The sequence below is a fragment of the Centrocercus urophasianus genome, unplaced genomic scaffold, assembly GCF_019232065.1.
Source record: "Centrocercus urophasianus isolate 14NV4802_14NV808 unplaced genomic scaffold, USGS_Curo_1.0 seq_11, whole genome shotgun sequence".
Taxonomy (NCBI): Eukaryota; Metazoa; Chordata; class Aves; order Galliformes; family Phasianidae; genus Centrocercus; species Centrocercus urophasianus.
This window is the reverse complement of record NW_024884253.1, coordinates 58,504,868-58,530,534: the sequence shown is the minus strand read 5'-3', so window position 1 is coordinate 58,530,534 and position 25,667 is coordinate 58,504,868. Positions and strand designations below refer to the sequence as shown.

At 37.0% G+C, this 25,667-nt stretch overlaps 1 protein-coding gene across 3 annotated transcripts in view; it reads right to left on the bottom strand.

Annotated features, from left to right (window-relative positions):
- Positions 1 to 758: 758 nt before the first annotated feature.
- ELP2 (elongator acetyltransferase complex subunit 2) overlaps positions 759 to 25,667 on the bottom strand; it is a 33,495-nt gene continuing 8,586 nt past the window's right edge. For 2 of the 3 annotated variants that reach the window (XM_042838563.1, XM_042838576.1), the window contains 16 exons: positions 22,975 to 23,041; positions 21,855 to 21,989; positions 20,866 to 20,961; positions 19,157 to 19,260; positions 17,879 to 18,010; positions 17,240 to 17,389; positions 14,694 to 14,882; positions 12,621 to 12,690; positions 10,335 to 10,430; positions 10,149 to 10,206; positions 5,409 to 5,481; positions 4,775 to 4,961; positions 3,035 to 3,156; positions 2,469 to 2,611; positions 1,899 to 2,012; positions 759 to 1,056 (listed from right to left, as the gene is read on the bottom strand). In XM_042838563.1, coding sequence (XP_042694497.1) covers positions 900 to 1,056; positions 1,899 to 2,012; positions 2,469 to 2,611; positions 3,035 to 3,156; positions 4,775 to 4,961; positions 5,409 to 5,481; positions 10,149 to 10,206; positions 10,335 to 10,430; positions 12,621 to 12,690; positions 14,694 to 14,882; positions 17,240 to 17,389; positions 17,879 to 18,010; positions 19,157 to 19,260; positions 20,866 to 20,961; positions 21,855 to 21,989; positions 22,975 to 23,041 — 1,893 coding nt within the window. In that variant the 3' untranslated portion in view covers positions 759 to 899. The remainder of the gene's footprint in view (positions 1,057 to 1,898; positions 2,013 to 2,468; positions 2,612 to 3,034; positions 3,157 to 4,774; positions 4,962 to 5,408; positions 5,482 to 10,148; positions 10,207 to 10,334; positions 10,431 to 12,620; positions 12,691 to 14,693; positions 14,883 to 17,239; positions 17,390 to 17,878; positions 18,011 to 19,156; positions 19,261 to 20,865; positions 20,962 to 21,854; positions 21,990 to 22,974; positions 23,042 to 25,667) is intronic. The other variant, XM_042838571.1, reaches the window with a different exon arrangement.

Genomic DNA, 25,667 nt, shown 5'->3' with positions numbered 1-25,667 from the left:
GCAGCTCTATACACTGCATTTGGAAATTTGCAGGTAATGTATTTATATTAACTGAAAACGGTGCCACAAACAAATTCATGATTTTTTTGCTATCTTGAAATCTATTCTCAAACTCCTTTATCAAAACAGAAAGCATGACTGTGTATTCTTTGCTTAGCCAGTGTATCAAAACACATACAATTATTTGTCATCGCTTGAGTCCGTGCTGCTCAGCACAGCCCTCCCTGTGTTCCAGTTCACACAGTGTTACTACTGATGGGTGCATGCTCAGGGTCACTCCACAGGGAAGAGCCACCACCCTTACAGAGCAGAGCAAGGCAGGGCGCGCTGCACTGCTAGTCATGCCAGTCTGCATGCAGCCAGTGGATTGGACATGCCTGTTCTATAGCCAGCTGGTCTAAGACTTGGACAGGAACTATAATAAACACTCTGAAGGCTATCAGGGAGAGATGTGTAGTCAATTCTGATCTCCGGTTAACTGCAGATGCTGAAACAGTGCCAGCACTGACAGGCTAACTGACAGTTGCATTTAATAATAAGGTGTTTCAAACAATTCCATGCTCCACTTTCAACCCAAGCATGCAAGAACCCAACTATTGGCTGCCTCCCACCAACTCCAGACTCACAGTAAACAAAGAGATCTCCTTAACCTTCTTCTATGCCATATCCGACACCTCCTATCCCTGATCTCCACGACATTCACCAATCAAAATATATAAATACTTCACATTTCCCAGAAGTGCAGAATTAGAAAAATATTTCCAGTTATCAAAGTTGTTTTAATAAGTTACATTTCAGATGTTTCACTTTCCACAGCAGAAAACAATTCAAAAACAAGATTAAAAAATGCTGAAAAAGTGTTGCGAATTAATTTCGCACAGACAGGCCTGCTGTCTCTGTTAAAGAGCAAATCTGTTGACATTGAATATTTTAACACAGTGATCAGCTCCACAACTTGCAAGCTGCAACCACTCGCTGTTTTTCTGATCATTATGTCCAGCTCTGCCCTCACGATGTCTCCAACACAAACGTTTCACAGCAAGAGCATGGCTTTGGCTGCAACAAAAAGAAATCCATACATAACTGCGAAATGTCAAGCACAGTTGGGTATGTGAATGTAAACATCAACATTTATATAATTAGTACACTTAACTCTACCAACTGTGGAAAAGCTGACTTGTGATAATCAGCAGGTATGAAATTCTTAAAAATAAGTAGGGCCATTAATTCCAGTGACATTTTATCTTCACGGTCATCAATTATTTAAACAGTTATTGATTTGAAGTTTTGTCATGTTAGGCTGAAGATTTAGCATCTCAGTTACCAAGATAGGACAGATTTTTGGGTTTTAGTATGTCATTTCCTGTCATTTGGCATCCCTTTCAAATTCACTACAAGTACACAGGCCAAAGTCACCATCAACTTTCATTTCTGATACTATCCATGTCAATACATAGAGAAAGAATCTAAGAAAATGTTCCAAATTAAATATTCAAAGTCTCTCTGTAGAGTTTCTCTTACTGTCACCATAGCAGCACCATATTCAACTTATGATTCCTTTAGTTTTTGCTATAAGCTGCTCTTTAAAACTTTGTCATCTACTTCAAAATTCTTTGCAAATGTATACAGACAGTTATTCAGTGATTCTTTCCCCCAGCATTCAGTATTTTCTACCATCTTGTTCTCTGGTTAACACTAAAAAAGCTTTATTTTTTATTTTCAGACTATGATAAAAGACATCCGCAGGTTTCCAGGGATCAGTCTTTTCCTAAAAGGATATCAAATTTGTATGAAAATAAAGCAGTTTCATATCATTTTATCACATAAGAAAAAAATTCCAGTACTATCAGACTTGGTAAGAACACTTAATTGCTCCTAAAATACTTCAAAAGATATACCTGTTATCCATCTCAACACACTTGGTCCAGTCAGCTGCTGATGGTTCTTGCCCACTCTGCTTCCATGTGTAAAAGTTAATCTTCCCATTCTCTAAGCCTATTGCAACAATATACCTATAAAGAGAACAACTGCATTAATTCTAAAAGAACTGCAGAATTCTAAGCACTCAAACAAAGCATTGCAACTCAGCCTTCAAAATAATATACACTTTTTTCATGAAAAAAAAAAAAAAATCAGTATAAATCAAAGCACCTCCATAAAAATGAACAAAACAGGAATTTGTAAATTCATTTGGTTAGAATAAAAAATATAATACTCATAAGCAGGTTATTACAGCATCAGTCCAGACAACATTATCATAAGAACAAATGTGCTTCAGATGCATTAACCCACTCTGTCATCCTCTCCCTCCCACCCGAAAATAGGTTAAGGAAAGAAAAAAGAATTCAAGTAGTCAAATACTTGACAGCTACATGTTAAGAGCTGTTAAGCCACAGAAAATTACTAAAGGGGAAAAACATACTGATTTCAAGATGAATTTAGAATGGCACTATATAAGTCAGCAGTACCTTCCATCAGGAGTAAGCACACGGCTGATACTAACGGCAGTAACAGAATCTCCAGCATCCAGTACTGTTGAACAAGGTTTGATTGAATCCAACACACTGCCTTCAGTAGTCACACATAAATCACACTGACCCCAGATGATGACCTGTGAAAAAGAGAATCATCTAGGAATCCCTCCGTTAAAATACTCCCAGAGCACAGAACAAAGGCGATGACCCCTAAAAGTTTCTACCTACAAAGATTCAACTGCTTAGAAAGTCTGCTTGACTGCATTAAATATATTAATAACAAATACAGATTATATTATGAAAATCCAATAAAATCTGAAGTAGATAGCCATGACAGTTTGTGACATATGCTTATCTCACTGCGCAAAGTTGAGACGCAGTCTTGTACACACGTTTGAGCACTTTATCCACCATATGAAAGTCTCCCCGATTTCTGTGGTAACATACACTATTGTCTCTTAGTGCTTATAGACCATGAGTCCATTAGAATACAGCACTTGCTAATCTTAAATATACCTAAAATGATTCTGGGCTTTTAAAATTCCTTTTACATTAATTACCTTTTTGTCCCGACTGCCAGTAACAAAATATTTGCTATCTGGCATCCAATCACAAGACCAAATGATTCGACTGTGAACAGCTGTATTTTTGTCTGTGTGTGCACAGCAACTGAAAACTGGTCCTGGAATAAAACAAAGAAAAAACCTTTACTTCAACTACTTTGTTTGCTAGAAGTACCTAGAATATTTAAGAATAATATGAACAGCAGGAATAATTGGACGCCGTTACACTCATCTTTAAAGCAGTTGGGAGGTACTTAGTAATAGTATCAGGAGTACTTAGTATTTTTCCCCAACATCAATCAGTTGAACATAATTAGTACTGATCCAAGACCACACCACTCAGTCCTTACAGCATGAAAACTGGGAACAGTTTCCTTTATACGCTTACCTGTTTCACAAGAAACGAATTTCAAGCATTACATATCAAGGTTCCATACAAGTTTTTAATAAAAACACTGACTTCAAAAGCTTTAGTATAGTGCAGTTTTTACCATGTGTACACATACACCCCAGCAACCCACTACAGTTTCTAGTTGTTACCAGTAAAGGCCCAAGAGCTGAAGTCACAATGATCCAATCCCAAAGCTTAATCTGCTCCCAACAAGATAAGCTGCGGTTTCACCACGCATAAAATCAGGCAGCAAATCTGATTAGCAGATAGCAAAGCTTTGGGAATGCTTTTCCTAATTAGAAAGAACTGTCATTTCAGAACACAGAAGTTGAATAACTGCATTTATTGGGATGCCAATACAAGTAGTCTTGCTTTATACTAATAACAATGTTTTGTAGATGGAGAAGTTTGTGATGAATAGATGAAAAGGGTTTCCTTTGCTTTCTGTATGAATTCATACTCTTTAATCCAAAATATTAACTACTCTGGACAATATGCCAGGCTTTAAAATAAAAGTCTGAGCAGAACAGAATCTCAAGCCAGAACGCAGACACTGTGTGACAGGGTGAAAACTCACTGCCAAGTCTGTGAGAAAACTCTATAGAGCTCAGTAACCTTGTAGCACATAAACACTACTGGGCTCTTACTAAGTCAATGGTGCAATGATAATTGTTTTCAGCATAAGCATCTGTTCAAGGAATCCATTCATGTTCAACAGCAATTTCCTTACGATTTTGCAAGGCTTAAAGTCCTAATGAGAAAGTCAACTGAATCTCTACCATCAGTTCTATTTTACAGGCAGAGACAGCGAGCCAAATTAATCAATTGCGTAGGATTATAAGAAAGCCACACCAAAGACAGAAATTAATCCTGTCAAGAGCCTCAGAGCATCATGCCCTGCAAAAAGAGACAAGGCAGTACTATACAGGACACAGCAATGTAATAACGAACCTTCTAATGTAGCTTGTGCAGAACACCAAGACAATGGTTTTGCATGACAGAAAACCAGTCTGAAATTCAGACGCTGTATTCCAGCTCATGTACTTGATTTCAGTAAATTTGTAATGTACAGCCACAAGTAAAAGGTAGGAAGACTTCAATCAAACAGTATTTAGTGCCTGATCATATCCTTTTCTACATTTTAACTCCCATTATAGTTTTTCTATGCACCATGAATTGCACTTCCTAAAGCTACAGGAACACATATAACTATTAAATACTTAATAGTTGTAAGGAAAGTGTCCATTTAGAATATTTTACCAATTATCTTCCAAATACTTTGAAGCCAAAAATAGCGAACAAATCTTAAAGTCTTCAAATGTGTAAATCCATCCCATGTACCTTACCTGACTCTGATGCGACTTCTTCCCTCCACAGTGACCAATTTCTGTCTCTGGACACTGCTAATAGAAGTTTGTCATTAGGTGAAAATGCCAGCTGAGTAACAGTCAGATTGTGAAATGGCAAACTCTGTATTTTCTTCCAAGAAGAGGTGCTCCACAAAATAATTGCTGCATGTTCTTTTTTGGAAGCCTGTGGAGAAAAAAATTTAAAAAAAAAATTAAAAAAACCCAGTGTGAATTAAATAAGGCAAATATAAAAATCACACATTTCAATATACCAAAATGTTAAGGGGCTTTTTTTTTTTCATGAGTTACAGTCCAGCTCCTTCTACAAAGTTTCAAGATTGTTTCACTGCATTCCACCAGCAATGACAATGTGTCAGAAAAATGTTACAAATAACTGTTTGTTAGAATTCCTCTTACTAAGAACTTTAAACAAATCACAGAATTATTTCTGAATAACAACATCTCTGTATTCAATCTCACCTTTGCAAGGCAACTGGCATTTATAAGAAATCTTTCACGTTAACTTAAAGAGCAGATACAGTACAGTACAAACTGAATTCTGACATTTCTTCTGTCAGCCCTAGAAATATGACAGCACTTTTCACTAGATGGTGCTAGAATCTTTTCTTACCTTACACGCTGAGGCAATTACAGTGTTTGAATTATTGCAAGCAACACAAAAAATTTCATATCCATGTCCATACCTGAAATAAATTTCAAAAGCTATTTATCACAGCACAGACATTTCTGCAGTATGCATTAGGGTTTTTACATTAACTTAAATCCCTTTGCAAAAATGAAAGATACATACTAGGAGCATCTTTCAACAAACAACACTTTCTGTTTCGCATTCCAAACAAATCCTGATAATACTCTGCATTCAATTCAAACATCTGCATAAACTCTTTCATGTTTAGGAACTGACTACAGACGAACCACTCCAGCACATTTCATAGTCCTAAATCATCAGCAATGCAAAACCTACTGCAATTACTAACAAAAAGCAGACAGCATTTAATGTACTCTTGTTTTCTTGTAAAACAAATTTAACGCTATCAATAAAAATTAGAAGCCACATATTTTAAAATCACAAAAGAAAAACAAAGGCTAACAAACTACTATCAGTCAGAGATCAGAAGCAGAATAAAGTTGGCAACATCTTGAAACAGTAGAAAAATATCAGCTAAATACCAGCTGCTGGAGGGATTTATAGTACCTAAGCAAGCATTTCACTTTCTGTTCAAAGCAAAGCCGTAAGAATTCTGGATGAAACCTAGGCCACATAACTCACTTATCTAATCAGAAACACAGGAATATTTAAGGAATAACACAGAAATCCTCATGGACAAAGTTAAACAATCTCTGCATGAGGCCAACCTTACTTGGAATCACCTCCCTGTTTTCCAGCTTTCCCATCACTCCTGAACAATGACAACGTAAAGACACTGTTTTCAGTGCCACGAAGTACAGAGGTATCAGGGCTTATTTATTACTCCTTGTGACCTTATGCTCAGAGACCATTTACCTGATTACCCCTTGTTGTATGACAGGGGTAACAACACTGAACTGCAAACAACAGGCACAGAAAGGGCATTGTCTCTTCTACTACAAAATTTGCTGGGAGGATTCTTTACATCAGAGACAATGCATTTTCTGACCTCTGTGAGAAAAGGTATCATGAGAATTGCAGTTTTACATTGGTTCAAACAGGACTCCACAAGTAATGGAAGAAAAAAACAGTGAGTGTTGCTGAAACACAATAAAAACACATATTCAGTTTCAGAAGCTCCTGAGCTGAAAACAGTGAATACTGCAGGGAACCATCTTCCTTGGGGTGTCTGCTTACACAGAGTTTTCTTCTTCATAAGACAGCACAATTGCTCCTACCCCCAAATCATGTAGTCCAGTCTGCCATGCTGTAGGAAACAGCTAGACTCACCACAGCCACAGAGCAAGGAGTCAGCGTCAGCCTGGGCAATACACCACACTGTCTTCCCTGCCAGCCACTTCATTTGCAGCCGTTTTTTTCTTGGATGTTGTTGCTTGGACTAACTGAAGCAAGGATCTCATATCTTTGAAAACAAATGTCCTATTGCCATTATAGTCCCTGGGCATAACACTGGTCTCTAGAGGCTCTTGGTCTGACCAATGTTTGTGTGACTTTGTAAAAGATGCTGTCTTAGGTCTTGTTTTCATTTGAGGAGGAGTATTTTAATGCTTCTATTTAATAAGAGCAAAAGTTGCATAGAGAAGCAAAATGTTGCTGTTAAACCCTCTGCAGTATTATATTATATGAGATAAAAACAAAGTAACCAAAGACTTGTTTCACAAGTTATTCCACAAGCTGTTTCTCCTCTACTGAATTCCACTGAAAGCATACCTTGAATGGAATATTTTCAGTTCTAAAAACTTGACTTTCAATAGTTTCCAATATAAGGCAACTTTCAGAAATCTACTTTTAAAGTAAACATTATGATGACAACCCTTCTGGGAAGGGTGAGGGGAAGACACAAATTAATAGCTTCACCATTATAAGACACAAATTTGCAAATTAACATTCCAATTAAGCAGCCACCAGTCTCTCTCTTCCCAGAAGGCCTGTACACACTCTTCATGAAGTGCCAGCACGTCCCCAAACTTTAGACATGAATGTGGGAGTCTGTCTGTGGGAAATGCCCAGCAGTTACTCTATTCAACAGACACAGACAGTAATTTGCCACTTAAACAGATGGCTGTTTTGGCTGTAAGTAAAATCCCATGAACATCAGTCCCATATAACAAAGTCTTTGCAATACTGTTGACCAGAGGAGTTTATCTGGAGAACTGCTCATCTCTTCAGAGCTACATCAGAACAGAGTTCTGATCAAGAAGAAGGTGCCTCCCTCCCACACAGTGATGGACCATCGTCAGCTACAACTTCGCTCTGCAGGAACAATCCCCAAAGCTTAGAGCAACGTCCAGAACAAGTGACAATTTGTGCCAATAAGCTTCATGCAAATCCTGGAAAGCCCAAGAAGATATAAACTCTCCCTCTACCCCCCACCCAAAAAACAAACTAAACTATAATATGCATCTGTACAAGCAGGGACTCACTGAGGTGTGACTTCATTAAAGATGAAGACAGCAAGTCCCAGTTACAAGCCCTCCCTCCACTCATACACATTCAATCCCATCCCTTCATTACATAATGCAGCACAAAAAAGGCTTCACAAGGGAGAGCAAAGCAACTGTATGAATGAATAATGAAATGACATTTCCAGCCACAAGCCATTTTGCCCTAGCAATGTGTAAGTCATAACATTTTCTTATGCGCAGGTGAGCCGAATGGATGTTCAAAGTTTCCAGGCAAATGATTACTGTAATTTTCTAGTGTCAAAAAGGATGTCTCAGGACTTCCAAGTGTATTACATAAAGCATACATATTGCATATATACATTCTATGGTAATTTTCCAAGAGGATAAGGATTAGCATATTCTCATAGGATTTATCATATTTTTATCTTAAAGTTATTAGATTATGTAAAAAATTCAGCAAGTTCTTCATGCTAAAACCCACTCAACCAAATAGTTATCAAAACTGAACACTAATCCTTCAAAATTTGGTGCTGAGCTAGAGCTGGGAATACACAAATGTCAATAACAAAGAGGCTATTTTTGGCAAGTCAGTTCCTCATGCTGTTTTTCTGCTGCCATGGTAACTTGAAATCTGCATTATGCAATTTCATGTTACTTCTTTCAAGATTATCCTGAACAAAAAAAGAAAATCTGAAAGACAGCTTGCATCTTGTTTCTTTCACACAAAGGAATCTCTATCATTAACAGTTTCTCTAACTACAGAAAAAACTGCTGATAAGTCACCTGTGAGCCATCATAAAATAAAGGATATTTTACTAAACGAGGCTTGATTAGCAGTACTCCCATAGCAGAATATCAACAATAAACACTGAGAAATGTTAAGACAAACAAAGGAAAATTTTGGCCTTGGCCCCTTCTCACTACTTATGATCACCACCAAACTACTTAAATAAAGCAGATGCATTAGCAGCCGTTGCGTGCACAGGAGAAGCATTTAATGTAATCGTTGGTAATTACAAAACATACAGACACAGTCTAGTTCCTGCCAGCTTCCCTGGTGTAAAAGCATTTAAAAGTATTCAAAGAAGATTAACTGCCCAGCTGAACCATAAAGATGAGTTCCCAACAAAACCTCCTACTCAGCCAAATGAAAGCAATTTGGAAGCAGCTTTCCTAAAATGTTGGGGTTTTTGTTGTTGCTGTGTTTTAAATATTTCCTCTTCCATCTCCCCTCCCCAAACAAAGCCGTAAAATTGGTAAATGTAGTCATCGAAGACTCAACATTCTTGCTTCTGCCCGAGACTACTGTTTCAGGAGATTCACGTTAGAAAATACATAAGAACTTGAAATGACTAATTCCTTTGCATATTCAAGATCAGAAACGAGAATGCTGCCCAACACATGTAGATAATCAGTTTCCTACTCACAGCTCTGCTTCGAGAGCAGCACTGTTACCTAAACTCACTTAAAAGAGCCATGCAAAATCTACAGTTAAGACTTTTTTCCATTATCCCCTCCATTTCCTATCAACTCCCTGGTACTGCCATTTGCAAACACTCTGAGAGGTTCAAAGAGCCGATCTAATTGACAGTGAGTCAAGAAAACAAATTTTGGCTAAGGTTAGCATACAACAACTTGTAACTAAGACCAGCTCTTTTGAGTGAAGCTCACAAAAACTTTGAAGCTTGAGCAATTGCAGCCTAATGTTACTGAGACCCTGAGGGAACAAATACATTAGAAACTTCATTTGCAAATTATTATGAAATTAATACTTTGAATGAATCACAGAAAAAGAAGGAACAAAACACAGTAGAAGAATTCTAAAACCCTGCAACCTCAACAATTATTTGCATGACCTATTACGTTTGTGAACCATAACTTATTTTGTCAGCATTCAATACCCAAACTGGGTCTGCAACCATCTTAACCCACAGTCACCTCCTTGCTCTACCACCAACCACAGCTTGTTTCAGCTGCTGCTTCCATCTATTGCATCTGACAACTTCCTTGGGCTTTGAGAGGAAGTTACTTATTTGCCCCATCAGCCTTGAGTAGCAGCACTGCTTCCAGAGCAGAAAGACAGACGTGATCTGCACAGTCTGCCAAAAAGCAAAAGAAAGCAAAAATTCCTGCCCTTTTCTTCAGGCTCTTACCTTTGTGATACATATATTTATTTTACAAGATATATGCTGCACAGGGTCATATCAGGTAGTAAGTCAGGTAGAGTTATGAGACCAGACTACATTAATATTGCAATAGCTTTAGGGAAAGAAAAGAAAAAAAAAAAAAAACTTACAACTTCTGAATTTCAGGCCACAATGTATTCTGCAGCAAGTGATCCTCTTGAGGAGGTTCTAAAAGACATTTGTATAACATATTTAAATTTGGCAGTAGATAATCTAAAATCAGCTAAATTACGCTTCTAAGATAATACCCAATAAACCTAATTCTCTACTTGATACAACAGAAAATAATCTCATACCTGTAAGGATGAGGGGTTGAAAATATGTCTCAGGATACTGATTAGAAACAGTATTAAACGTTTCTTCATCCTCAGCTACTTGAGCAGATATATCTCCTATTCAAAATAAGGACTTTATTAGCTGTAGAGAACATATTTGATATAAAAGAAAATATAAGCATGTACTACACAAGGGAAAACCCTCCATTATTTTGAAAATCCAAGCAACATTAATACAAACATTAGAATCCAGTGATTCTGATGCACGTAACACTGAAAAGACTTTTGAAAAAAAACAACAACAAAGACATAAGAACAATCCAACCTTTGAACTAGTTCCACTCTGGGATTAACCTCTTCACTATCAGAGTCTCTTTCAGAGATTCCCAAAGAAACTTTGATATATCAAAGAATCAGTCAATAGGAGCTGAAACTGTTGTGTCCCCAGTGTTAAATCATTTTCCTCCTTGAAAATTTAAATTAAAAAATCCAAAAAAATAAAGTTCAATTTCATATCATGTAGACACCTACATGAAAAGTCATGCTTGAAGAAGTCTACATAGTTTGCAAACTTCAGCAAACCTGCCAAGTGCTCAGCCTTCGTAGCTGTAGGCAAATGTACTAACTGAAATTATTCAGTTACATTAAAATTCAACTCAATCATTCACTTTGAAAGAAATATTTAAGATATCAAGTTGGGGTAAAGTGCTGTTTTGTGAAATGCAAATTTTGAATATAGCTGTTTAAAAAAGTAGGTAGAGAACTCAGCAGAACAGCAAGACTATTTTGTTATCCACCCTGCCTTCTTTCTCCTTGAAAAAAAAAAAAAAGAAAAATCAGTAGCATTTATCTAACTTGAGATACTTCCTCATGGCTGTTCACTATAAGATTCCTCTGTAGAGTAAGCAAAAACAACGTTCTATGGGACTTAACTTAAGCTATCAGTGCTGATAGCATTTGGTGGACAATAACGGACAGCACAAAAATTGGACAGCTTTTCTATTATAGTGCTACTGCTGGGTATGGCACATGAAATCAACTGAACTTTATTGCTTTCTGTGTGGTGATGCTATAGAAGATGGAACTTATTTCCCTCTGTTAGTGGAAGGTTTTATGAAAGAGCAGGAAAAAAAAGATTTTTGCCAAAATAAATTATGTCATGTACAACAAGGATATTTTTTCTCTCAATTAGGTTTTAGGACAATTTAGCTATATTAACATTAAAGATCCTGAAGATAAAATCTAATTCACATACTTTCTTTATTAATTCATACCTTCTGATAAAAGTTCAGGCAGAAAAAAACTAATTTGTAGATTTCAATTAAAATACATTTTTACCACATGCTTTATCAAACACCAGATTTCCCATTTCCAAACCTAATCTCAAGATATGGCTCAGTTACAGTTATCACTCCAAACAATTATCCGTCCTGGTGTCCCCACCACCTCTCTAAGAATATGATCTGGTGTCTCTCCAGCCTTTACATAAAGAACATTTCTTCATGTTGGAGAAATAGTTCTCCAATGTTTTCACAAAGTGTCATTTACCCAGAAAAGGTCTATGTCTATTCTTACAGGAAAAGAATACAAAATGTGTGCAATTCCACTTAAAACTGCATTATTTCTACAACCTCTACAAGGGTGTTAACGTCCAAGGAGCATGTGAACAAGACTCCAGAATACAGCTTAGAAGGTCAAGGATACTGGTATTTTACAGAAGAACAAAGAAAAGCAGTGGACAGCCCTGATTTAATAATGTGGAATTCAATTTTATTTAATAATACTCAATTATTTTTTGCTAGAAGTTGTCAGCAATCTGATTGAGGGAACAACGAGGAGCATAGAGAAAACATAAGAACAACTGCAGTTTGGGGAATCTGAGTAACACCGTGCCCCAGATATTTCCAGGTCCACCTCAAGCATGCATCCAGCCTCACATCTAGGTGGAGACAACAAGGAGAGGCCTTGGGTCCTACAAATGTGGGTCACAGTGTGGGAGGCAAGGAATGGGCATTTGGGGTTCACATAAGGTTTACTACAGGATATTTAGGAGATGAGCCAAAAGCACATAAAGGGCTGAATCAAGAAAGCATTCTCACTTGTTCTCACTGTATTTGTTAAGTGCCATATTTAAGTGCTGCCAGACAAAATAAACACATTGTACAACTTTACTTCTAGCTTAGAAACTTAGTCAAGTTCACTATGAGACCAAGCAAAAAGACAAACATTGATGAAATTATTTAAAAAAAAAACAACTTTACATGTGAAGCACCATCACTTCTCATTATTATTTCTTATTAGCCATACCTTCAAAAACAGCCTTATTGGATAAACCCAATGCTGGCACAGTTGCACCTTCAGGAAGGTCAGAAGATTGCTGAATTTGAAAAGAAAGAGAAAAGTTTCACAAATTGTCATGTGGGGATCAGGTTTTAACGGCCATAGATTAATGAATCCCTGTAAGAACAGGGACTTTGCTAGAGAAAAGTGAAGGGGGGGCTTTGGAAAACTCCCAACTCACCCCACAGCACACCTTAGACAATATGAGGAACAAGAAAAAAAAAAGCTTTATCTAAGGCCTCAGCACAAAAGTTCTGTTGTAAAGCATGTATCTTCATTCCTACATTCAGGTTTTCAGCTATAATTTTATTTAGGACACACACGATAAGGCTCAGCTGAGAGCACTGCAGTCAGTAATGCAATAGGACTGGGAAGTAGCCTGTTCTGAGGTGAATTAAGGGGGTGTCTCTGTCCATGGCTTCCAACACAATGTAGCACATAACACGGAGATGTGGCTGGAATACATGGCCAAAAATTAGAAAGGTAAGTGAGCTTCAGGACCTTCGTGCAGAGATAGAAAAGTTTTAGATCTAACAGCTGTAAAATTCCTTTGTTCAAGGGTTTGAAAAGTTTGAACGAAGACTGGACTTAAAATTTAGGTGACGGCCTAGAATAAGATGTTACTTATTTAAATATTCATAACTTGATCAGAAAATGTCTGACACTGACGTATAAGTGGTTTTTAAAACAAAAAATGCTTCTTGTTTATAACATAAGGTATAACACAAGCCAATAGGCTTGAACTGCATGTAATCCTGCTCCTCTTCTTGTTTGAACATAAAGCTGGCCTTTTTGGTTTGGCACTTTCTTAGGGAAGGCATTTGAATACAGTTAAGACAAAGCTTACACACTAATGAAAAATATTCACACAAAACTATTTCAATTAAGCTGTTTAAGAGTATCTGTATCATTACAGCTTGTGAAGCCTTCCTCTTTAGACAGTCTGTAAGACATTTTGTGATATCATAGATCAAAACACAGCACTCAGAGGAAGAGCTGATAAGGAAAGTCTACATGAAAGTAAAATAATGACATCTGCCAGTATTATAAAAGCACAGTGTTATTTGCACAACGTCATCAGTACCAATGCTTACAACAACTTAACACAATTAGCAGATATCCACTTATGTAACTTCTTGCTACTAAAAATTAATAGATTTCCTTCCTACACATTTCAAATGTTAAACAAAATGGAAGAGCTAATCTGTCTTTGAGAATCCACACAGAAAACACTGCTTTTAAGCCAGGAATGCAAAGAGGTAACAATTCTGAAAGAGGGCTGCTCTACAAGATGCAAAGAAAATCAGAATTTGTTCCTAAAGTGAATGAGTAGCAAAAAAAGGATAGCAATGCTGCAAGTCTTATCTTTCCAACAAGCAGGAACACTCACTTGTATACAACAGCTATAGGCCTACAAGAACTGAAATGTCCTAGCCTCACAAGAAAATTTCCACAGCCAAGAGGAAATAAAGCATGAACAAATACCTATTTATAAATATTTATCTAGAACTACTAACAGCAGTGCTGAAAGCTTGGTGCTATTTCCAAATATACAATTAAAAAAAAATAAAACACAAAACAATGCAAAACCACACAATAATAATTACATACAAAGAAGACTACTACACCCTCAAATTAAGAAGAAGCACATTGTCAGGCATTAGTGTTTGTTTTCAAATCATCAAATATATACACTAGTCTACTTGGGCTGATTTTTTCTTTTTCTTTTTTAATTTACCCATATTCTTCAGACAACATGTCTTGTTTTATTTCAAGTACTCAGTGGACATGGTGGTGGATAGGTTGACAGTTGGACTAGATGACCTTAGTGGTCTTTCCCAACTTTAGTGGTTCTATGACAACATCATGAAATATATTTGAAAAAGCACACAGAGAAACTAGCATAAGAGGAAGGAGAATTGAAGGTTCAGAATTGTTATATTATTTGGTGTAAGTTAATGCATTTGATGCTTTCTAAAGCATTGATGTCATTTACATGGAAAAGGGCGGCTTCATTTATAGCTGCTTCAGAATACTTACATGGGAACACAGCTTCTCCATTGGAATACCAGTGATGTTACTGAAATTTTCTATAAAATTCTTGGGAGCACAAAAAACTCGAAGCACTTTTTCATCTGCTCCTGACACAAACTGAAAGCGGCCAACCATTGCCAGACAACGCATGTCATACCCATGTACTTGAGGCCGGGCTACTTCATGCCAGGTTACCTACACAAACAGAAATGCAGTTAAAATACAATTCTTAATCAGAGAAGCAGTAAGATTTTGAGATGTAAAAAACCATTAATAAATTCCTTGATGACTTTATTAACATGAAGGAAAGCTAATAACCTTCTATTAATGTTTATAAAACTGGTGTATGCTCACATACATCAGCTAACTCCCATTCTTCCACCACAGACTCTTGCAATTAGTGAATGGAGTCACTTCTCAGGTTTCCTAGGGCATTTGCTTACCTTTGTGGCAAACTAGTCACCAAAACTTCTTCATGCTATACCTTACAAAAGGCATGAGTTGCTTTAAAAAAAAGGAAGACTGTATGCTATTTATTGCTTTCAAAACCATAGCTCTGAAAGACCGAAGAAGGTAGCAAGAAGTACCTACTTCCTTCATCTGCCATTCCTGAAGCATGACAGCATTGCTGTCAGTAGGTTCCTACTTCCTGTATTTTCTCCATAACTAAAATAAGCAAAATCACTTTGTAGAAGCTGTACAAGAACTGAAAAGACCAAAATAGCTCCTTATTGCAAAAACAATTGGAAAACCCTGATGATTTAAGAAACATTTTCATTGGAAACAGTTTTTTTAGTTTCCTCATACTTTAACCCAAAAAAGAGAATCAACAGCTAACCAAAAATTGAATGGGTAATATTTTTTTTTTTTTTAAATTGTGACACAAAGCAAAGAATATTAGCAAGAATATATTAAATTGTTCACATTGGTTTCCTAAAAAATAGTATTTATTCTACATATGAACTGAAGTTTTAAGGGATAACAATTTGCATTTAGCACTATGTACTCTTTAGTAAAAAAGCTCAATATTTATTAACTTTTAATAGATATCTGAGTCATCCAGACAAATATCAGATGTTACCTATTGTAATTCTTCAGATGCTAAACTCAGTACAGTAAGGAAAGGCTGGCATTTTAAAAGCCTGCACTGCCTAGTGTTCCAGACCCCTTCACATGACCCATTTCTACTACAACTCGACACCTCATCCCACCTACAGGTTACTACAGCTTTCTCCTACAGCAAAAAGTATTGGTGTCACTTGACTTTACACGTGGTCTATCCAGCCAGATGGCTGCTGTTTGTCAGATCAGGAAGAAGTACAATAATTCAGTTCACTTAGATAAGAACACTGCCATCATTCTGCTAAATCAGTTCATTAATTCTAAAATTTCAGAGATAACAGGAACAGCTGCATAGGTAAAGATCAGTTCTTCCAGATAAATATTTAGCAAACAGTATACATAATGAAAAGTGGTGCTTCAGTAGGTCACAGAGAATATTCTATTGACAACTATTTTGAATGCTGTCAGCTTACATAACATGCTAGTTCTGGACTTAGTTTCCATATGCCAAATCCAGCATTCTATCTTTTCCATAGAGCTGTTGCACCTGCCAGCTTGGAGACAAGGGAAAAGGAGCAGAGAAACAAACTGGAGCTGCTCTTCATAAAATACAATGCAAAGCTTACAAATTGATCTGGGATTGCTACCACTTCTGTGTAGTCTGGAAGAAGGAAAACAAGGAACTGTTTATGCTAGTGACTTAGCTAAGCTTCTGTGGTAACAGTTACCCTTTACCTCCCCCCATTGCTAGCACAGGATCTCACATGACTTCAGTGCTCTAGTTTCTGGAAGTTTCCTGAATGGAATGTTCTGTCAGAAAACAAAAACAAAACAACACAACCCTGTGTTTGCAGACTAGCAAAATGAATGATCAATGAGAAACTGCAACTGCAGCATTCCCAGACAGGGTTTCCCTACAACAAAATTTAGACTTCTTTTGGAAGACAGTTATTCAGGAGCTGCAGGAATAAGTGCCAAATGCAGTTCAGTGGTGGGTAATCATTCTGGTAAAAGTCACATTCACAAACAAAATAATATAAAAATAGATAAATAAATAAAATAGAAATACAGTGAGAAATTTGCATGGGGGAAAAGAACAAGGCTGAGTATCATCCTCCACAGTGCTCAGCTAAGCATGAAACAAGAGCAATAGATGATTACTAGAATCAGGCATGTACTCTTGCACCACTTATTTCAGAGCTAGTTTCTTTGTTGTTTTTTTAAAGCCCAGGAGAACATTAACTGAAGGTAACTCAGAGGTGAACTCAGGAGTTAAACAGCAATCATTCATGTGATTACTAAAACTTGCAACTAGTATTTTTAAATTGAAAACAACACATACTGAATAACTAAGCCAAACATTTACACAAGCAGTTTTGAATATCATGGTTTGAGGATACTGAAGATAAGAACTAAACTCAAAGGACTTATTCCAAAGTCAGGAAAGGCAAGCCTTTACCAACCCCGCAAATTCTTTTTGAAGATCATACCTGTGTCTCATGTTTTCTTTTCCATGGAGCAAATAGTCTAGTAGTTTGATCTGAACCAACGCTAATGATAAATTCTCCTTCTGGGTCCCACTGTACATCCTCAACACTGTTAAAATGTCCTGAAATCACAACTTCTGGAGTCCATTCTTTCTATTCAAAATATTAAAGGAAGACATGTAAGAACCAATATGTTTTCAACTGACCAATCAGCATATTGTAACAAAAGTAAGTGATTAGGAAAAAAATAAAAAATAAAACAGACATTTGAAAATAGCACATTATTAGATCTCAATGTAGCTACACGGACACCAATACTGATTTATTGTCCCAACTTAAAAGAAAATAGTGTAAGTGGTTCAGGTACCATTTCTGAGGAAAGCACAATTACAGATGTGCTCAAATTGCTCCAATGACTGTGGATCCTACACAGAGGCAGGAGCTCTACATTCTGGTTAATTCCAGCCTCTTCCCTATGCAAGAGTGAGGCTTCTGCAGAATATTATACTCAGAGAAGGACCAATTCTATCGTTAATTTTAAGCTGTAGTGTTACACCTGGTATTTTCTATTAACCATACAACTGCATGACAAGAGCTAGTAAATGATAAGAACTAATAATAATAAAAAAACAAATAACATACCTTATTAACTGAAGCCTGTTTCCAAAGGTGGAATGCTCCATGAAAAGCATGAGCAATGATCATTGAACCATCTGGACTAAACTGGCAGTCAAAAAATCCAAGGGTATTGCCACCCACTTCACCTACCCGCATCTGAATTAATGAGCAGAAACGAAATACCCATGAAAATGGCCTTCAGTTAAAATGAACTCATCCTAATCTCACAAGATGCAAATCAGTTACAGGCAAGAGTTTGTATTATATAATATTCTTTAAACATTTTGGATAACTGCAAAATTAAGCACTAAGGTATCATAGGAATTAAAGCTGCAGGTCATTTTAACAGTCTTCCTTCACAAGCACCTCAGAAGGGGGATCGTGCAATCTGAGGTCCAACCAATGCAAATGGAAAGTAAAAAAAAGTAACAACTTAGTACAGGTTTTATGGCACAATTACTTTTTTGAAATTTGTAAATTTAGGCATAACTATAACAACAATCAGCATCTCTACATGATTACCCACTTGTGTCCTACTTCATACTTCAGATAGAAAGGCTTTTCAATGGAACTGAGGAAAAATTGTAATTACTACTGTACTTCTTTTCCCCAGGAGAGCATAAGAACTTCCTTTGTGACAGGAAAAGTCATAAACAATGGTTGGCATAACGCAACACAAACAAATGCAGTGGAACTACTGCAATACATTTCTAGTTGACCTGCTTTTCCACAGACATCTACCAAAGCATTAGATAAATCTGGGTTTTATTACTTGTTTATTTAAGATGACCCACATTAGAAAAGCATTCAACATAATACACTGAAACACGAGTATTCAGCTCAAATGGAGGAACAACCTAACGTCAATACCCATGAAAAAGTTACTGTGATTAAAACAGGGCTTGTGAATCATGTGTTAGCTGCTCTGCAGGAACTGCATGGGTCCATGTTCCCACAGGGATTAACTATAAATATTTCTGGGTGGTTTCTTCCTCTACTTACCATGAGTGTGTTACTACACTGCACCTGACTTGCTCTTCTATGAATAACAGTAGTTAAGCAGAAACTATTCTGACAAACTTCCTAATATCATAATAAGCAAGTAATAAAAGCTATGCTGCATCACATCATTTTTGACAAGTGTGTTTTACTTGCAACACAGCATTAGAATGTGTATTCTGTAAGAAAAAGTTGCTATCTTTCTTTAGCATAAATTTATGGTTTTAGTTGCCTCTATTACACACACAATGCTGGAAAGGCAGTTTTAATACAGTTTGTACTGTGGAAAAGACTGACACTTGCCTGTTCTAGCCAAACTCCAGACTCCTTATCAGGTTCCCAGATGATCACAGTTTTGTCCATTGATGCAGATAATATCCTCATTGGTTGTTGCATGCTGCCACCTGCTGTACAAGGAAAAAGATTACTCTACAATCTAAGAACGCTTAACTAAAAGAATTTGTTCATACTGGAATCCAAACACACTCAAATTTGTTCAGCAGAAGAGACGTACAGTGCAACACTTAGAGGCCACAGTTAATAGGTATTACGTTCTTACTAAGTGTTCATTAATAGGCACTGTATTTTTCAACCACAATATTCAAAAGGAAATGCAAAACACAAACAAGAGAACAACTACATTCTACTATTTATTCACTCCAAACTGATGCTGGAGAAAATGTTATTTGGAGGAAGAGCTAGAGCTTCTAGAGAGACCACACAGAAGTTTATGGTTCTGTTCCTCAACTTCTTACTGAATTTCCAGCTTCAAACAAAATAATAATCTCTATGCCAATAATAATAATAATCATCATCTCTATTCGCCATGCTGTGTTGGGTTTTTTTTGTTTGTTTGTTTGTTTTCCTCTTCGAACTCAGCTTTAGATTCATGGACACAGTCAGAGTGGAAAGGCGCTGGGTAAGCGCCTAGGAGAACTGTTTGAGGAGCCTAAAGACATTAGTGGACATCTTCTGAGGCAGTGTCTTATTTCAGCACCACATCTTCTGTGTTCTACATTGAGAAGTGATAAGCAGTGCCTAAAATATGTCTCTCCAATCAGCCTGCCTCTAGTGAACATGAAGATCTACTTCAGAGTACCCATGACTAGGAAGGGCCACACAAGCAGTGGTATGTATGCAGAAGCTTGATACAAGGTATCTGGAAAACATCATCTAACAATAAAACATTTTTTTGATTGCAATGCAAGATTTACAAGCCTACGTTTTGCATAAATCTTGATTTAAGAGGCAAATTCTTATACTGCTGTCCAGAAGAAAAAAAATAAATAAGGGATATAACAAACTAAAGAAAAGAAAAAGCAGGTCTGTGAACAACAAATCCACAAGGGCCTTTTGATAGTGCAAACACAACAAACTGAGATGTAAAAAGGATTTAAAAAAAGACTAGAGCAAGGTGTAAAGTTAAAGAACAATCTTCAATGAGAATCCACATTAATGCCTTAAAGCTACATTCTAGCTAAAGAAACCTGATACTCAAGAATTCATGGCCTGTTTAATTAATGCATGGAAGACTGAAGATTCATCTTCCAAATGTTGCTATTTGTTACTTTCTAGTCTAAGAAGAAAGGAGCACTCAGGTTAATACTGACCTTCCAAAGAACATACATTTCAAATGTATGTAACAAGAGAAAACATTAGAGCTGCTAATGCATGATGATAAATTATTTCTTATTACGTAAATAGGAAATCAACCACAATAAAACAAGTACAGCTCTGTTAATTCATTCACAGAAGAAGGCATAAGTGAAAGACAACATTAGGCAACAGATAGATCCTGTGCCATAAGATTGCTACTGTAACACATTCAGTCAAAACACCTGACTGAATATTTACTTGTAAAATATATTTACTTGTAAAACATCAGTTGAAAAATTTAAACATTTTTGTAGTACACAGTGACAAGTGAACATGCAAACACAATAAACAGATGTGACTGTACTTCATATATACAATGCTTAGCATAACTGCTAGGGTGCTCGGAAACAGCTCACCTTTGGAAAAGGAAGGCTGCCAGTGGACTGCATACACCCAGTTTTCATGGCCAGCCAGCACAGACTCCAAAGTAATTCCATATGTTGTATCAGTATCTACCACAAATCAGAGAAAAGCACATTTCTTTCTAAAAGCCAAGAAAAAAAACAGACCATTTCTGATATCTTCAATGACAAATCAACTGCTTTCATCATTTATCACCATCTCAAAAGCCTGTTGGCATTGAAAAGATCCTTGAAAATATACTTTGCCACAAGGCCTGCATATCATGTTGACAGCAACAGGACATCTATCGCCTTGCAGTGGCATCGCAGAACTCCTGGAGAGCTCTCAAGGAACTCTGAAATAAATCGTCCAGTATCAGCTGTGCCCATATACTTAGACATATTTGTATCTCCAAATTATTGCAAACACAACAATGAATTAGGATTTGTATCAAGTCTCACCAGCAATTTCTACACACATCATCCTAAAAACAATGTTATACTTCCTAATGTCAAAATTGCAAGCTTATGACTTTAGAGCGCTCTAAATGTATGTTAAATAAACACAAAGTAAACCTGCACACATTTATCTGTTCTCTCCAAACCTTTGCTAAGGTTTAAGTATTCAATGCTTTGAAAGCATTGAATTTAACATGTGTTATTAAGCTGGAGGGGAGCTACATGACAGCATATCTCCCACAAACAAATGTATCTCATGACTACGTACTGCATTTAGAATACATGTAACAGTACAGGTTGATATTAAGTTTTCTCACCACTCCATCATTTTGGGAACATATTGTTAACTTTTTACATATTTGCTGTTTTAAAACAGCAACTCCACTTTTTCTAATAACTGAACAAAATAATGCAGTTAAACTGGTCTCTCATTATTTTAAATACAAGAAACAAAAGAAATGAGACAGTAATCCTCTTGACAACCCTCCCAAAACCACTACCAGATACACAACCAATTGTAAGAGAATTTTACAGCTTTTACCTACCTTTAACAGTAAAAACATTCTCTTTCAGTCTGATAGAATCATCCTCAATTTCTGAACACTGCTTTGATTTTGTACACACTTTCCAAATTCTTATCAAACAATCCTGAGCACAGCTTGCTAAGAACAGATCATCACCTATTTGGTTAAAAAAAAAAAATAATCTAAAAAAAGCCATATTTTCACTGCATTACATATGACTTGCCATGACTTACCATGACTAACTTGTCACAGAATCACAGAATTGTAGGGGTTGGAAGGGACCTCCAGAGATCATCGAGTCCAACCCCCAATCATCTCTCCAAATATTATCATCTCTCCAAATATTCATTACAATATTACCCTCATTCTTTCCATTGTGCAAGTATCAACACTGCTGGTTAATTTCAACGTCAACTCATCTTAACATTTCAAGCTCTCCACTAGTTTACATCATACTGACAATGAACATTTCCCTGCCTGTTAGAAACACTGTGCTAAATACCAGATATGTTTCTCTATTACTTATGGCCTTTGTTATCCTAATTTCTGATAATGAGCAATCTAATATTTACAAGAACTTCTTTCCTCCCTTTCTTCTTTCAGGATTATAGATTCCTCTAATGCTTTCTATTTTATTTTGTCCACCTACATAGGTTCTCCTCAATCTCCTATCTTACAGAAAAAAAAAAAAAAAAGCTACACTAGGAGAAAGAAGAAAAGTACTACTTTTTTGTCCTCAACAAGAGGCAAACTATTTCTTACTCAGACACAGATATTGTCGTTCTGAGGACAAATTGCTAAAGCTCCTATTTGCATTAGGCAGCAGTTAGGTAAACAGGCTTGAAGTGATCACAATAAAAATGAGAGATGTAAACTCAAGTATGTTCTGTATCAATCTTACTGTATGGCAATTCTGATAACTTGATAAGTAATTGTGGTATTGGTTCAACAATTCTTACGTTTTTAATAAGACACAAAATTCTACCTTGATTTTTAACATTTGTGTCATCACCTCAGGAAAAAAAAATGCATAACCACACGAGCTTAGAAGCCACAGTGTGCCAAAAACATCAGCTGGGGTGGTAAAACAGCAGCAGTGGTACTAAATCAGTATTTTACTTCATTCATCTTTCATACTGACCACAGATCGCCCATTCAACGCCTCGTATCCAATCTTCATGGCCAGGGAGTATTACTGTTTTCTGAAACTGAATGAAAATGCCTGTTACATCATACAGAAGCGTACTCAATTACTATGCATACAAGGTCAATTAGCTTTCAAATTTGTTTACATTTACAGTTTCTATTATTTGAAATTGGAAAAAAAAAAAAAAAAAAAAGCCGCTATTAAATATTGTTATTTACTGACATATTCTAAATGGGCTTTTCTGTTTTGTTATCACTGCATGAACACATTCCATTATGCCACTTCCCATACATCAGCAAAGCATGAGAATTGAAGGAGTTCACCTCCAAGATGCTACAGACTTTCTATGATATTGATTGCATGTTATTTATTTTAAATAAATCATGCTTATAGTGGTAAACAAACACAATAAAACAATGCAGATGACACAGTAAATAATGACGCAAAGCAGATGCAGCTTCAGATGATGTAAAAAAATGAATATAGGTAAAAATTGAGCATAAAAAGTACAGATGCCAAATTTATTTCCATAATTAACTTTGAATATGATACCATAAGAATGACATAAGGGACCAGAAATATTCCCTACCTCTCAAGTTTATTAACTAAGTTTCAAAGGGTGCTGTACATGAAAAACTGTATCTGTGGATAGATACCTCTTCATAAACATAACCTCAACACTTGAGATTCACAGTGACAATAACATAGTCCAGATTGCCCTTTGACAAATTTCATTAGTAGTATACTTCTATTTGTAACAGGTGGAATATTGCATTTTACAGACTGGAGGAAAGGGCTGACAGATACCTCAAGAATGTCAAAAAGGAAAATTGCAAAGTCTGGAGAGGAATAACCCCAGGTTCCAGAATGAGCTTAACCAGAAAGGACCTGGGGATCCTGGTGGATACCAAATGAACATGAATTACCAGTATGCCCTTGTCTCTAAGAAAGCTAATGGTATTCTGGACTGCATTAAGCAAAGTATGGTGAGCAGATTCACAGGGGTGATCCTTCCCCTCAGTACCAGTGAAGCTAGACCTGGAGAAATATGTCCAGTTCTGAGCTCCTAAGTACAAGAGAGACATGGAACTCCTAGAGAAAGCCCAACAACGGATGACAAAGATGATTAAGAGACTGGTGCACCTCTTCAGTGAGGAAGGGCAGAGAGAGCTGGGACAGAACAGGAGGCTCAAAGAAACCTCAGTTGTATACAAGTACCATAAGGGAGGGTGCAAAGAAGATGAGGGCAGCCTCTTTTCAGTGGTGCCCAGTGATAGTATAAGAGGCTGCAGAGGTTGAAGTCTTTCTTTGCCAGACAGTAGATGTGATTTACCTCCTCTATCCAGCTGACAATCTTCTCAGAATTAGAAAGAGGCCAAATTATCTTTGGTTCTCTTACTTTGCTTTTCAACCAAAGCAAATTATTTGAGGGAAATCACTAAATATACACAACCAGATTTTCTTACAACCGCCAAGCTCAACATATGGGCATCGTTTTAAAGCTCTATTTTGATAGTATGGTTTGCTTTGCTTCCCCTTCACAGGACCATAACATCTCAAGCAGGAAGACGTAAAATTATTTCTTAGAGATTTTTCCCAAATCAATAGCCTCTTTCAGGAACACAGAAAAGCAAAGAGACTGTTTTCTTTCTACTAAACACTCTAAGGGATGTCCAAATAGAGGATCATCCACTCCATTTCAAAAATCAAGCAGTTTTACAAATAGTGATATTTCAGCTGTCAAATTCATGGGATTACCCAAAAAGCAGCCTGACTCAACTAAAAAAAATAACCTGAAGATATCTCGCCCTTCCTCTGACTACAACAATGCCATCGGAGTTTCATTAGTACGTCCCATTGCCAATTTACATTCTACCTCTGTACTCATAGTCTTAGATTTCTAAAAATTAATAGAGCTGAGCTATGGGACCTTACCAGCAAAGGAAGAATGTAGAAGTTCAGGTTCTAACTTCTCCCCAACATCAAGTTCTGCTGAAAAGTAGCAGGACAATAACAACACTTCCTTCAAATAACTTTTAAAAAAAGAGCTATAGTGGCCATAAAAGATGTCAGCAAATCTGAGAGAATCTGACTGAAGAGGAGAATCTCCCTTTAGCAGCCAGGAAGGAATTTATGGCAGGAAACTCCAAGGATGTTTTCATTCTGTTAATAGCTGTAGTGTGCCATTCATGCATTTTTAATCTAAATGGAATCAAATATGTGCTTTTCACTTTTCACTTCACAGTCACGTTTCAGGAAGTTGAGACAGAACCAAACAGAAGCCTCACCTCACTGAGAGAGAGGGCCAGGGTGAATGGGATGAGGATTAACAAGGCCAAGTGTCGGGTCCTGCACTTTGGCCACAACAACCCCATGAAGCGCTACAGGCTTGGGGATGAGTGGTTGGATGACTGCGAAGAGGAAAGGGACCTGGGGGTGTTGGTTGATGCTCTGCTGAACATTAGCCAGCAGTGTGCCCAGGTGGCCAAGAGGGCCAACGGCATCCTGGCCTGCATTAAAAATAGTGTGGCCAGCAGGAGCAGGGAGGTGATCATCCCCCTCTACTCAGCACTGGTGAGGCCGCACCTCGAGTACTGTGTTCAGTTTTGGGCCCGTCACTACAAGAAAGACATTGAGGCTCTGGAACGTGTCCAGAGAAGGGCAACAAAACTGGTGAGGGGTCTGGA